The 14833-nt window shown below is 38.3% G+C and overlaps 2 protein-coding genes across 5 annotated transcripts in view; one reads left to right on the top strand and one right to left on the bottom strand.

Moving 5' to 3' along the window:
- LOC122065283 (myosin-9-like) overlaps positions 1-8672 on the top strand; it is a 34783-nt gene extending 26111 nt beyond the window's left edge. For 3 of the 4 annotated variants that reach the window (XM_042629077.1, XM_042629079.1, XM_042629080.1), the window contains 13 exons: positions 4489-4603; positions 4726-4776; positions 4877-5128; positions 5222-5377; positions 5479-5685; positions 5834-5977; positions 6244-6314; positions 6533-6632; positions 6714-6770; positions 6926-6982; positions 7076-7156; positions 7299-7381; positions 7485-8672. In XM_042629077.1, coding sequence (XP_042485011.1) covers positions 4489-4603; positions 4726-4776; positions 4877-5128; positions 5222-5377; positions 5479-5685; positions 5834-5977; positions 6244-6314; positions 6533-6632; positions 6714-6770; positions 6926-6982; positions 7076-7156; positions 7299-7381; positions 7485-7608 — 1498 coding nt within the window. In that variant the 3' untranslated portion in view covers positions 7609-8672. The remainder of the gene's footprint in view (positions 1-4488; positions 4604-4725; positions 4777-4876; positions 5129-5221; positions 5378-5478; positions 5686-5833; positions 5978-6243; positions 6315-6532; positions 6633-6713; positions 6771-6925; positions 6983-7075; positions 7157-7298; positions 7382-7484) is intronic. The other variant, XM_042629078.1, reaches the window with a different exon arrangement.
- A 2073-nt stretch (positions 8673-10745) lies between these two features.
- Positions 10746-14680, bottom strand: LOC122065284 (serine/threonine-protein kinase BLUS1). Its single transcript, XM_042629081.1, has one exon. It carries the CDS (start codon positions 14304-14306, stop codon positions 12744-12746), a length of 1563 nt encoding a protein of 520 aa, XP_042485015.1. The 5' UTR covers positions 14307-14680; the 3' UTR covers positions 10746-12743.
- Positions 14681-14833: the final 153 nt, after the last annotated feature.

Here is a 14833-nt window from a genome sequence, read left to right as displayed (position 1 = left end):
ACTTACAATCCCTTATGTCTTTTTTTGTTTTAATATTTGACTTTCCATATCATTGCCCCTCCTTTACCCTCTTATTTACACATTGCCATTGAATTATTTCCCCTTCCTAGTTTACCGTTTGGCCTTAGCTTATGCTAATAATTGGATTTCAAAATTACAGCCATGCCATTGCTTTTTTATCATTGAGATATTTATAGTCCCTACCGTATCCAATTCCCTTTACTTACCTATTGAGTCCTTGAAAATTCTGGTTTATTACCAGATTGCCACCCATCTTGGACACATGAGATATTACCAAATTGCCATTACTATTACACATTTTCCTATCCCAGTGCCTTTTTTACCTATCAAGTATCCTCTTGGGCATTTTGATTGATTACGGTTCTGCTATTGCCCCCTTGTTATTGCCTATTATGGATTTCGATATATCTATACCAAATCCAATTGGGTATTTTGACCCAAGTTCCGCATCAATTGGGGATTATACGAAGTAATTACAGAATTGCCATTGGGCATATACTTGTGCCATTTTTTTTTTTGTGGGACCAAAATCATGTCTTTGGGATTGACAGCGTTTTCTACATTGGTACTGGCATGCCATGGTAATTGGAGATTGTTTATTCAACCTTGCTGCTCTAAGGGGGAGATAAGACATTATTTTATGCTCTTTGTTAAGAGTTTATTCGGAATGTTGATTATTGGAATTATTTGTTCATGTGTAATGCTACACGTGAGGGGGAGATTGGAGATTTTTATCTGCTCTGCACAATTCGTCAGGTGGAGATTGGTATTTTGATCGAAGTTCCGCATCAATTGGGGATTATATGAAGTAATTACAGAATTGCCATTGGGCATATACTTGTGCCTTTTTTTTTATGTGGGACCAAAATCACATCTTTGGGATTGACAGCATTTTCTGCATTGGTACTGGCATGCCATGGTAATTGGAGATTGTTTGTTCAACCTTGCTGCTATGAGGGGGAGATAAGACATTATTTTATGCTCTTGGTTAAGAGTTTATTGGAATGTTGATTATTGGAATTATTTGTTCATGTGGAATGCTACACGTGAGGGGGAGATTGGAGATTTTTATCTGCTCTGCACAATTCGTCAGTAGGAGATTTTTGTCAGTGAAGATTATTTATCAGTTGATGTCTTCAGTAACGATTTTAGCTTTTGAAGGGCAATATTAATAAAGTGATATCTTAAGATGAGGTGGTCTCTTAAGGATTCAAGTTGTTGCCCTTCATCTTTACCTCTTTTAAAGCTTGATATGGTGTTTTTTGAAGATTGGCTGTCCACTTTATGCGATTGCATTGATTCCTTCTTTGAAGATTGAGTTCTTCCCTTATATTGAAGATCGTGTCTTCCCTTATCGGAAATCAAGTTCTGCAATAATAGGAGAGCATCAATCATCATTACCTGTCTACTACTATGGTATTTTGGATTGCGGTTGATGATATCTACCCTTTCTGCAATTTTTTTATTCTTTCTTTTTGGAGATCGACTCTTCACATTGAAGATCAAGTACTGCACATGTTGGTGATTATCTACCATCCATTTTGTTCGTTGTTGATAGTTCAACACGACATTTTTTATCTACTGATGTTGCTAATAATTGGTTTTCCTGAGTTGATATTGCTATTGGTTTTATGGTAATTGATTGAAGTTCCCACTATTCATCGGAGTCTAGAACACTAATGTTGCATTTGATTTTCTATTCTCATTGGTCCAAGTTGTAGCATATTTTGAGACATTTATACTCCAGCTTGAGGGGGAGTGTTGGAATATGAATCCACGATAGGGGGATTGTCTCCATCGTGATATGGTTATCTTAGTTACTTTCCAAATTAGATTAGGTTGTTTAACTTCCTAGTTAGATTAGATCTCTAGTTTCCTAAACTAGAGTTAGACTAGGATTGTATTTCCTTTTCCACCTATGATTGTACTTAGATCTATTTATTATAAATATACAATGGACAGAAACTGCTGAACATATATCGGCTGCTCCTCTCCCTTGCCGTCTATCTTCTTGTTCCCTAATCCCTTTGTCTCTCTTCTTTCTTCTTTTTTGATTTTGGTTCTCAAATTTCTACACATATCAATAGGTTTGTCAATTGGAAACCCAAGTTCCTAAACGAGAGACTTCAACCAACAAAACATTATTTAATAGCATAATTAACTAAGTTTGACTTATGGAGATCAATCTTGGAATCAAGAGGTTTTAAGATAAGTAGATCAAAGACGCAATATATAGTGTATAAGTTTAGTTACACTGAGACGGATAACAAAATAATGAAAATTGGTGAGAGAGTGATACCGCAAAGTGAGTATTTTAGATATTTGGGCTCACCCATAAGTAAAGGTTATATAGAGGATGATGTTCTATTGAGAATTAAAATTGGGTGGATGAAGTGGAGAGGCGCGCCCAAAGTGTTGTGATATCCACGTCTTCCTTTAAGCTTAAAGGAAAATTTTATAGGACAATTGTATGACCAGCTATGACATATGGGGCTAAATATTGGGTAGTTGTTATGAAGTGTCATATACATAAACTAAGTGTAGTAGAGATGAGGGTGTTGAGATGGATGTGTGCAAAACTAGAAAGGATATAGTAAGCAATGATCATATTAAAGTTGATTTGGGAGTTGCCCCGATACATGACAAGCTCTGAAAAAGTCGTTTGAGGTGGCATGGCCATGTTCAATGGAGGCCTTGGGATGCACCAGTATGGAAGAGTGATTTGATTCAGATTGAAAGATCTAAAAGAGATAGGGCTAGGCTTAAAATGGCCCTAAGAGAAGTAGTGAGAAACGACATGCATAGTTTAGGCCTTGTTTCAAGTATGACTGTGCGAATAAAGCTGATTGGAGGGCAAGGATCCATGTAGGTGACCCCATTTAGTTAGGATAAGGCTGAGTTGTTGTTGTGTACCCTTTTTTTTTTTTTTTTTTCTTACAAAGATCCATGTAGCCAACCCAGTTTAATTGGGATAAGGCCGAGTTGCTGTAAGACTGAAAGAAGACAAGAAGATAATAGGGGAGAAAAGAGTGCAGATCTTTAGGGTTGAGAATATCCTTATCAACTGCTAACACATCTATTCATATGGTATAAAATCAGTACTTACAAGTAGCACCCCTGGCATTTGACTATTTGCACATTAGCCCCTGTCAATGAATTTTAATTACAAATAAACCCCTGAAATATATATTTCTTAACAAACATATTTAAGGTTGATGAGTTTAGTTAATATTGCTAGTAGGGTTATTTGGTGCCAAGGTCATATTCCTTGGAGCAAACCTCCCAGCTCCAATTGGAATAGGAAGATTGTTGAAGACTTGAGTTATCCTATCAAATATAGGAACTTGAATTTCTGAATGGACCTGTATCCTGTCTAATTTAATCATATTTTGCCGAGGGACTTGAGGAATAAATAGGAACTCATTGTTGTAGTGGTTGTGTTATGCCTTATCGCATTATAACTACTAGCAATTTCTTTTCACCTTTTCTGTTCCTCTTATCCTTAGTTATCCAATATTCTATGTTATTTTGTTGATATTGCTTATATCATGATTGTGCACTCCTAGTTCATCTCAAAGGTCCCCCCAAGAGTGCTTCTTTGTAGTGGTTATTTTAGTTCTTTTCCATTGATCTACTCTCTCATCTATGTTGATTGGTCTGCCAGTGCCAGCCCATATTTTCTTTCCATTTTCTAACCAACAGCTGGCTATATGTTCCTTTGTAATTCACTTATCCTATAAAGTGCATGACATTGTTGGCAATGCTTCCAGACGCCTTGGTCATCTTGTTGGTGTCGCCTTGCATATAGGTCCCCTCCAACGCCTTGGATCACCTAGACACCATGATAGTCTATGGTGCATGAAATGGAAGCAATCACTAACTCTTCAAACTAGTTGATTTGGGATGATCAATTTGCAGCAAATTCATTTAGTACAGCAACATTCCATTGGATTTTGGTTTACATCCTCGTGAATTTCTGCTGCTACATAATACAGGACTCCGTCAAATTGCATCTAGCCAATTTAGCAACCACTTTCGGGGAACCTCTTTCTATACCACTAAAAAAACTAAAACTACATGGCCATCATCCACATACACCTGTTGAGCAAACTAGAATTTACCCTCTTTCTTTTCTTATTATCATTCTCTCTCATCTTATGATGTCTAATTATGTATACAAATTTTACATCAAACTGTTTACACACTTCTGATTTTTTGTTGCATTTACTACTCATAATAGATTTTTTTATAATGCCATGGCAAATTGGAGTGCATCTATTTAGTTTCCCTATGTATGGCTTTTCTGACTTTTGCCACTTCTGGGTTACCTATATTTATATAACATAAATACCATCAGAAGGGACATCTGTCTCGAACCATCATATATATCATATTTGAAATAGCTGATGTAACTCTTCACTTATAACTGGTGCATTTTAATGTTTAGACTTATGTGTTTGCAATTAGGCTTGAAGAGAAGCTTACCAACCTAGAGTCAGAGAATCAAGTTCTCCGTCAGCAGTCATTGACCATTGCACCCAATAACAAGTTCCTTTCAGGACGCTCTAAATCAATTAGTCTGGTACTCATACAAGTTATTTTTCATTACTCTGAATTAATGTTTGTCTTGTACCCAAAAAAAAATAAAAAAATTCTCACGTCTCAGATTTTTAATTGACATTCCTTTTGCTCGTAAACTTTCAGAGGCATTCTGAGAGTGGTCATCTTGTGAGCGCTGATACCAAGACAAGTGTTGTATGTGGGAGTTCTTTTATGGCTATAGAATGTTCAAATTTTTTATCAATTTGTGATTTTAACTCTGTTTTATGTTTTATCTTCTGTGACAATGTGGTAGGATATGCACGGGGCTTCAACAACAAAGGAACTTTCTGAAATAGAAGAGAAACCACAGAAATCTCTAAATGAGAAACAGCAGGAGAATCAGGACTTGCTCATTAGGTGTATTGCACAACCCCTGGGTTTCTCTGGCAGCAGACCAATTGCTGCCTGTATCATATACAAATGTCTTCTTCACTGGAGGTCATTTGAAGTAGAACGTACCAGTGTTTTTGACCGTATTATCCAGACCATTGGTCAGGCTATTGAGGTTTGGACTGTCTGTGCTTTTATAGGCCACGATTTTCTCAGTTTTTGTTTCTTGCAAGGGCTTTTTTAACCCTAAACTATCCGTGGATTAAAGACTCAGGAGAACAATGATGTCTTAGCCTATTGGTTGTCCAACGCATCGACATTGTTGCTGCTACTCCAGCGTACATTAAAAGCAAGTGGTGCAGCTGGCATGGCTCCACAACGCCGTCGATCTTCATCAGCTACTCTCTTTGGGAGGATGACTCAGGTAAGAAACGGGTGCATTATGAGTCTGAATTTTTTATAGCCTTGAGGAAACTATCTTTTGTGAGCTATAAATTTATGTTCTGCAATTCTATCCTTCTTAAGAGTTTCCGGGGAGCACCACAAGGTGTTAATCTATCTTTTGCCAATGGAGAAGTGGTTGGTGGAGTAGATACCTTGCGCCAGGTTGAAGCAAAATACCCTGCTTTACTTTTCAAACAGCAACTTACTGCATACGTAGAAAAGATATATGGGATGATCCGTGATAATTTGAAGAAAGAGATCTCTCCATTGCTTGGGTTATGCATTCAGGTACTTCTTATGTCAGCTTACACGCTTGCGTGATTGATCATGGCCAAGTAATGGTTTTGCGTGCACTATCTTAGTTATTGAAATTTTATTTCTTCCCATTTTTATACCACTTCTCATGTAGTTTTGTATGGATGAATTGGATGATTAGGCACCAAGAACATCCAGAGCAAGCTTAGTCAAGGGATCATCCCGTTCTCCTGCAAATGGCACAGCCCAGCAAGTTTTAATTGCTCACTGGCAGGGGATTGTAGAAAGCCTTGGAATTTTCTTGAGCACATTGAAAGCCAATCATGTTAGTTATCTTCTTCTCATTCTCTTAATTTTGTCATTTCTTTTTTTTTGGGAATCAAAAGCATGGACTGGAATGAGAGCATTAACTTGTAGCATGGTCAATGAGTCTCTTTAATAGATCACGCAGAGTCTGACTTTTGAATCAGAAAATTGTTTTGCCTTGAACCCTTATCAATTGATTGATTGAATGCAAATTGGAGGCTCATTAAGTTATATTATTTAAATGTAGTTTTTTTCATTTACACTTTGCATAACTTTCCTTTATAGGTGCCCCCATTTTTAGTGCGAAAGGTGTTCACACAAATATTTTCTTTCATCAATGTGCAACTCTTCAACAGGTTCGTGACTATGAATCATTTGCTCCTGTTTGGATGTTCTGGAGACTCTTTACTGTCCTCAAAGAATCTCAACTCAACTAAGCCTTATCCCAAGTAAATGGGGTCAACTGAAAAAATACTCTTTTGTCATTCCACTCTGTTACTCCACCAAAACATTCAGAAAAGAAGGAAAAATAAAATAAAAGAAAACTTACCATCATGCCCTTGTTTGGTTGCAGTCTCCTATTGAGGCGAGAGTGCTGCTCATTTAGTAATGGTGAGTATGTCAAGGCAGGTTTGGCTGAATTGGAACATTGGTGCTATAAGGCAACAGACGAGGTACATTTACTTTAATGACATCTTAGTTATTGGCAATAATTTTTTCTGCTTTCCTGTATTTAAAAGGAGAAGAATTTGCAGTATGCAGGTTCAGCTTGGGATGAGCTCAAACATATCAGACAGGCTATTGGGTTCCTTGTATTTCTTTCCCTTCTTGTAATACTTAGTAGCTAGTTCCTGTTGCCTACCAAAATAGAAAGAGATACCTCTTTATCAAGTGAAAATTTGAAGAGGTGAAAATACTGCCTCTGGTTAAGATGATTGAATCCTCAATATACCTTCACTTGTCTCAGGTCATACATCAGAAGCCAAAGAAGACACTTGATGAAATAAGCCATGACCTCTGCCCAGTAAGTAAATTTTCTTAAAGAGTCCAAGAGAGCATTCTGTTCCTACCTGCACCTCGTCCTTGGATCTGAACCAGTTCTATCTCCCATCCACAGGTGCTCAGCATACAACAGCTTTACCGGATTAGTACAATGTACTGGGATGACAAGTATGGCACACACAGTGTGTCCTCGGATGTAAGTTCTTATGGGCACCACTACCTAAACTAGATTTTGATCATTGTCGTCATCAGAATGGATATGATAATATTTGAGTCAGCAGCTAGATTAGCATAATTCCAGACTAGGGTTAGTTGTCTAATTTGATGCTCCTGACTAGGTTATATCCAACATGAGGGTGCTGATGACTGAAGATTCAAACAATGCCGTCAGCAATTCTTTCCTGTTGGACGATGATTCAAGGTTGGAAATGTGGCCAGTTATTGAGTTGTTTCTGAACTTCATTTCCTCGATATTGGTGCAGCGGTGGTCTGTGGTAACTAACATTCTCTCATTTATGGTGCAGCATACCATTTTCAGTTGATGACATATCAAAGTCCATCGAACAGTTTGACGTCTCTGATATTGAACCACCATCCCTCATTCGTGAGAATTCGGGCTTCGTATTTCTGTTGCCACGTTCCGAGTAATTACTTTATCATGTGGTAATCATCTGGATGGTTTCTCCGTCTCCTTTCAACATCACCTCATTCAGTGTTGTTACTTCAGCTTTTGTATATCCACCTCAGAGCCCCCTTCAGTTTTGTTGGATGACTCCTGTTGGGGGGGTTGATGTTGCTTCTTCCTTGGATTAAGGTTGTTTCCTTGATTTCCCCCTACCATGTATAATTCAACACTTAAAATAGGAACACCCTGCTGTTTCAATGAGATATTAGTTACTTCTCCCATCAGTCAAGTTTTCCTTGTCTTTTCTGAGTTAATTATATTTAAAATTCTTCTTATGCGAAGGCTTTCTCCCTCCAAGCCAAACCTTTACCTTCTTGATGTAACATGCAATTCCATACTTCCATCTGTTATTAATTGATTTCTTTCCTTCGAAAGTGCCTAGTAAACCAGATTTATAAATTGTTTCATGTCATTTGCTTCCTTCTCATCTGAACTGAAATTATAGAACTAGTTCAGAATATATACAGGTTCTTAAGTTGCTTATTTTGACAGAAATTGCTCCATAGTTATTTGTAGCAATAATTTTTTTTCTTTCATAATTCATAACTTTGGCCACAATTTTATAGTATCAGCTTATTGGTCGTCTCTGGATCATCAAATAATTATAATTTATCAGGCTGGCATTTTATTTGTTTCTTGTAACTCAATTGGGTTTATAGAAGCTGTTGCATTGTTTCACTCTTTGTACGGACATACCTGTTGTTGAGGTATTCATCTCCAGCTATCCACCATTTTCATTATGGCCAAAAAGAGAGAAAGAATTCAGTTTTCTGTTCCAAATTGTTTGCCTTAGATCAACAAGACGGCATTTTCCTAGCTTTATCCCCACAAGGTTTTGCCTACATGATCCCTGATACTTCATTATAGCCTTATACTCTTCATGTGCTAAAGAAAGCCTAGCTAGCATGAGGTTGAACAGCAATACTGAACTATTTTGTCAACCCGAAGAAACCCAGGCAGCCAGGCTTGGGTTGTTACTTGAGGGGGTCTAGTGAAGCTCGAATTAAAAAAAAAAAAAAAAAAAAAATGTCAATCCAAAGACTGGTCACTTTCATCAGTCTAATTGGCCAAAATTCTTGAACCTGGACTCACTGCTGAGGATAGTTCTAAAATTCGGAACGAAGCAGTCAGGATCACCCGGATCAGATTGATATCGGTTGAGACCAAGGATTTAGGGGATGGTATCGGTATCAGTATCGTATCTGTCAATACCAATCGGGATTGGATCGGATTGGTGGGTCTTGGTTGATTTTGCCCTTCTTTTTTTAATAAGTATTATTTTTTTAATATTTTATCTCTGAACTGATATGGATAATCGATCTGATCGGTAAGGGATCTAGGATCGGTCTCAGTTGATACCAATCTGATACGGTCAATTCAAGATTGATACTTGAGACCATGGTTGAGATGGATACCCGATCCACTAGAAACGTATAAGGGTAAAATGGTCCAAAATACTGATCGATAGTCTCATCATCATTCAGCTCAGGAATATGATCTTTCTTGGTACTCAGGGTCCAAAATATGATCAATATGCTTCTTTTGAGCTTCTGAAAAACTAACACCCATTTCACAATTGTGGAACTCCCCTTTTTCTTTTGAAACAGAAATCAAGGAGTTCTATTAGTTCACTAATTTTCTTGTGTCTACTGTTGTTAAACATTTAAGCCAATGTTCCCCAAATATTGAACTTAACGGACAAAGATATATTCATGGAACTTGAAATTTTTAATCTTCTGGTTGGTCCCTTCTAGCACTTGGGACATACCAAGACCCCAAAAATAAAAAATAAAAAACGCTCGGAACCATGTGTAGGATATCTTGAGAAAAGAAATGAAGTAGAACAAAGGCATCCAACAAATGAAAAATGAAATCGCAACAGAAAAAAATAATAGTATGTACAAACTAACAAGTTTTTTTTCTTTTTGGTAAACCTACGTACCAAGTGGTTCACTACAGAAAAATACAGATAAAATAAATATGTATGACTTGCCTGAAAACAACAGCTAAAATTGATATTTGAATAGTTGATGGTTGTAGGATGAATGGAGATGAGATCTATTCCACTATCAATGGAGAATAGGGTTACAACTGTTTGTCCTCACACCTCTCAAATTGATCATAAAAAAGGAACCCTCACTGCAAATAAATAGGAATACCCCATATAAGTAATTTATCGAAATACCCATATAATCCTAATAAAATTTCTCATGGACTTGCACCCTCAAACCCCTGCCATGGACTCACTAACTCACCGAGACCCAATGACGATGATAACATGCAAAATTTGGTAGATTTCTTTGGTCCTTAGACTCTTAATGGCCCTTCAGAATTAACCCATTTATTATGTAAGAGATAAAATACAAGACGTTGTAGCCCCAATTGTTGCAAATGAAATACTAAAAAGAGGAGAAGGGATATCCTTCAAATAACCTCTCTGGGACTTGGTGCATGCCTTAACCTATCCAATGAATCTAGGGGGAGGTTCATCTGGGCCATAATTGTATATAGGAAAGGTCTCCCAAGGGAGTGTCAGAGGCGTTGTGGAAGTTAATTTGAGAATTTCCAATGGATGGGCATTTTTTTGGTCCAGACCTGTTACAATATCAGATAAAAATATTATCAACAATATGGTACACTTTCTACCAAAAAAGAAAAAAAAATTATATACGGCACCCTTTCATGAAAGTAGACTGATTCTGAGACTCCAGATGCAAAATATAATAGTTGCTTGAAAATTATATTTTACCCCCAAGACCCAACCAAAAAGAGACTCTTTAGTCAGGAAAATTATATTTTACCCCCAAGACCCAACCAAAAAGAGACTCTTTAGTCAGCAAAATTATTTTAAAATTTAAACAATTAAACATGCCTCTGGCCCCTGGGCCTGCCCCAAGTCCAACGCCTAAAAGGCCTAAACAATGGAAAACCAATTAAATATGCCCCTGTTCTTCATTCTTTTTCCCTTTTTTGGGTTTAGAAATAACTGGGGAATGTTGGATTTCATAGGGTTATAGCTCTTTCAGTCCTAAGCGTCCTTTTTTTTCTTTTTTTTTTTTGGTGGAGGGGGGGGGTGTGGGGACAGTATTGAGAAGGTAGATTCTCTATTCTAAGCTCAAATGGCCCTAAGAAGAAAGGTGGGAAAATACGTTCATACAACCTTTTAGTCATAGCCCATTTACAGTTAAACAAGCATGTAGTGCAGATAAAGCCTGGTTAAGAAAGCTCGAGCACCGAAGAAATATTAAATGTTCCATGTCTGCCCAATGTAAGCCCAATTAGATAAGTAGTCCATTACGATGTAGAATTTCAAAATGGTCAAGCCCCGATTAGGCTTAACAAAGCCTGACCTGTTGACACCCCTAACCAGACTCACGTGCATGGATGATCATTTCGCCCTCAAATCGAACTCGATTGAAATTAAAGTCATATTTTTATTTCTGATGGGGCTTAATGGAGGAGCTCTCTTCCGTTTGCGTTGGTGAAACAAGGTTAAACTCCAAATCTTCTTCATTGTAGTTTCACCCACTTATCCTTTGATGCATAACCATGGTACCATGAGGTGATGATGAATCTTCTACTGCGGAGCTTTCTTCATCTATGGACCTGCTTTTTTCATATATAGCAATATGGATGTCGTCAACAAATCAGGAACCAGGATATGGATACTTATTTACATATACAAATATATTGTCCGGTTCATTTTGATCTTGGTGAAGGATAAGTGTCTATGATAGAAACAAGAATTTAAGGGAAAAAATTTTTCAACTTAAAAAGGTATGTGGCAAGCCAAAATTGTATCAAGGAGGTAATTGATAGTCAAAGATCTAATTCAAAAGACTTGAGGTGATTAGAAAGAATCAAGGAGATCGTAGAGACCGTGGCAGTGGGATGCTGCGCTAGTATCCCTGAGAATTAGTCGAGGTGCACGTAAGCTGGCCCGGATACTTTGGTTAACAAAAAAAAAAAAAATCGAGGAACGTCAAAGGCACATGTCTGACCACTAGATGACACAAGCTCAGTCACTAAATAGAATCTGCCCGCCATGACCAGTTCCTCCCTTTTATTAGGAAAAAGATTGGGTATGCACAGCCGGTATACCGTATGTTAACATCCATTGTATCTCTCTCACTATCTTCTCCTTTTTGAAATTTCCCCCTTGTCCCTTTTGTATGACATTTGGCTCCCCCATTGATGATATTCACTAACTTATTGTATACTGGCAGTATACCTATCCCTCTCCCGATTACATTTCCCTATGTATAGCGTTAGATAGTTTTTGTTTTTGATAGTTTCCTTCTTTATCTCTTTTGGAGGCTTGAGATCAGGAATAATAGTTTATATACGTACCAAATCTCTTTGACAAAAGACGTTGAATTGATAATTGATATTTTATTCAAAAATTTGAAGAGTTTCTACCTATAGTTTTGAAGAGCTACAACTTGTGATTTCTTCTGTTTGTAGTCCTTGTCCATTTATTGTGATCCTTAAAGAGTTTGTCATCCATGTTCTAAGAGTGAATCATAGGACCCCGCAAAGCAAATACCTCAAGATAATAAAATCTCCAATTATGAAACGTTCCCAGGTTTAGAGTTGCATTAATTTTCAAATAGATTGAGTGAACCCTCAAAAGTCAGAATTTTGCCTTTTTTCCACTTTGCATCTTCTCATCAAGCATCTCTAACTAAAAATTAGAATCTTTGACGCAATGATTAAGTTACACTATTGCACTATGTTACAATATAATTGGTGAGACTACTCACCTTTGGCCCTACAACTCAGCAGGAGCAGGAGCCTTGTGCACTTGGTTGCTCTTTTGTTTTGTAACAAAATATTAGAATCTCACATAAAACAAATGAAAAAAGGTTTTGAAGTTGACTTGTTTATTACATGGAAATCACAAAGGATTTTTTTATATAGGTCTCTCCAAGTAGGGAGCATAGGGCTTCAAAAGATGAACGATCATGAGGTAAAGGGAAACCAGGCACTATAAAGGCATCAAACCCTCAAGTTGAGATCAACTTCCAGTACCAAACCCTGAACCCATTGACAACATTCTTGGTTGTTGTTCACATAGGAAGAAGATGAGCTCATATGATCACCCTGACCTGTAGCCATTTTTGGTAGAGTGATCACTGTTGCTGTTGTTGTTGTTGTTGCTACTGACCGCAGCTGCGTACCTCTTCTTCAATGACTCCATGTCCATTTCTAAAGCTGCACTCTTAAGCTTCTCGTGCTCTAGTTCCATCCTCAGTTGTTCTACCATCTTCTGGAGATGTTCTTCACGACTCATCTCTGCAACACCAACTGGTTTTCCACCACCACAAGTGGCTAACAGAGTAGACACCATCCGTCTCTGGTCATCCAAACTGCGTTGTAGCTCTGATAAGCCTGAGACCAATTGTGTTTCAACTTGAGCTGGTGGAGTTGTGTGAGCCCCTACACATTCTTTTTCTCTGTGGTCAGACTCATGTTCATGGATGATCATTTCACCCCCAAATCGAACTCGTTTGACAATGAAATCATCTATTTGTTCATGATGGAGGGACTTAATGGAACTATCTTCCCTTTCCATTGGAAAAACAGGGTTAAACTCTAAATCTTTTTCATTGAAATTCCACCCACTTATCCTCCTGTGCTTAACAGTGGTACCATGAAGTGATGATGAATCTTCTTCAGAGCTTTCTTCATGAACGGGTAATGGGTAATCCACTTTGCTCTTCTTGAATCTTTCCCCTACAGTTGGCAACCCATACAAGACATTCTTGACAAAGAAATCAGCATTCTTGCAGCTCTTGAAGAAGGGATGTTTCAACAATTTCTCAGCTGTGGGTCTCTTAGAAGGGTCTTGATCAAGACAAGATGCCACCATTTCTCTGAAATTCTTAGAGAATTTCTTGTTATTTTCTTTCTTATTCTTTTCATAATCAGAGAATCGAAAGCGACTTGTGATCCTCATAACCAGAGATTTCGATGGAGGGAGATGAGACAGAGGAGGTCGACCATGAGCCAATTCCAAGGCAGTGATACCAAAAGACCAAATATCAGCCTTGAAGCTATACCCAGTATGAGAATGTATCACTTCGGGTGCCATCCAGTAAGGTGTTCCTGCCACATCATTGAGCAACAGAGAAGATGAAGACGAGGAATAAGAGGAAGTGTGCTTGGATTCATAGATTGAAGCAGAGACACCAAAGTCTGCGAGTTTGACAGACCCATCTGAATCAATGAGAATGTTACCAGCTTTGATATCTCTATGAAGGTGGCCTTGGTCATGGAGATATAACAGAGCATTTAGAGTTTCTTTGAGAACAAAAGCGATGCAGGGTTCGGAGAAGCCATCTGGGAAAGAAGAGTTTATGATGGATTGAAGAGAGCCTGCAGACATGAAGGGCATGACTACCCAGAGACATCGATTGACAGTGAAGGAACAATGGGCTTTAAGGATGTTGGGGTGGAAGAGGAGGGACATGGTTTTGGCTTCTTGTCTGATATTGTCAAAGTCTGCTTTGGATCTGTCAAGGTCTATGGCTTTGATAGCTACGGTGGTGGAGTTCATGGGAACACAGATTGCTTTGTAGACTATAGCGCTTACACCGGAGCCGATCTCCTCGAGAAGTTTGTAGGAGCTCTGTTCAACAGGGTACTGAAGTTGTGCCATTGCTTGGGACCCAATGTCTTTGATTGCGATGATGATTCTGTAACAGAGATTATTGGTTTCTATGAAGAAGAAATAGGAACAGAGGATGAAGGAAGAAGGAAGAAGTCCTGTGAACGGTGGAGAAAGATGAGGTGTGTATTTGATGCTCGTGAGTTGAGAGTGGTAGAAACTAGAAAGTGAGGGGAGAGAGCGAGAAAGAGAGATGCATATATACAGAGTTGCAGAGTAGAGAGAGAGAGAGAGAGAGACAAATTTCCAACTGTTGCAACTAATATAACGGTGAGTAGTGAGGCCAGATGGACATAACTATGAGGCAGAGCACACGGGGAAAGAGTGATACTTCTTGTCCTCGTGACAAGGTGGAGGTGAATCCCCCCCCCCCTCTCTCTCTCTCTCTCTTTTTGCTAACAGGTCCAGCCGACCCCATAATCATTGGAATAGGTCATTAGCAAGATTAAGGGAAAAGCCAAATTAATTTGTTGCTAGTGACCCCAGAGGTGCTGCCAAGGTGATTAGAACACACGTAA

This window comes from Macadamia integrifolia, unplaced genomic scaffold, assembly GCF_013358625.1.
Source record: "Macadamia integrifolia cultivar HAES 741 unplaced genomic scaffold, SCU_Mint_v3 scaffold1960, whole genome shotgun sequence".
NCBI classification, from domain to species: Eukaryota; Viridiplantae; Streptophyta; class Magnoliopsida; order Proteales; family Proteaceae; genus Macadamia; species Macadamia integrifolia.
The sequence above is the reverse complement of the archived record's forward strand: the minus strand, read 5'-3'. Positions and strand labels throughout refer to the sequence as shown.

What these genes read in the sequence shown, in the direction of transcription:
- LOC122065284 (XM_042629081.1), bottom strand. Translation starts at nt 14,306, where the DNA reads ATGGCACAACTTCAGTACCCTGTTGAACAGAGCTCCTACAAACTTCTC.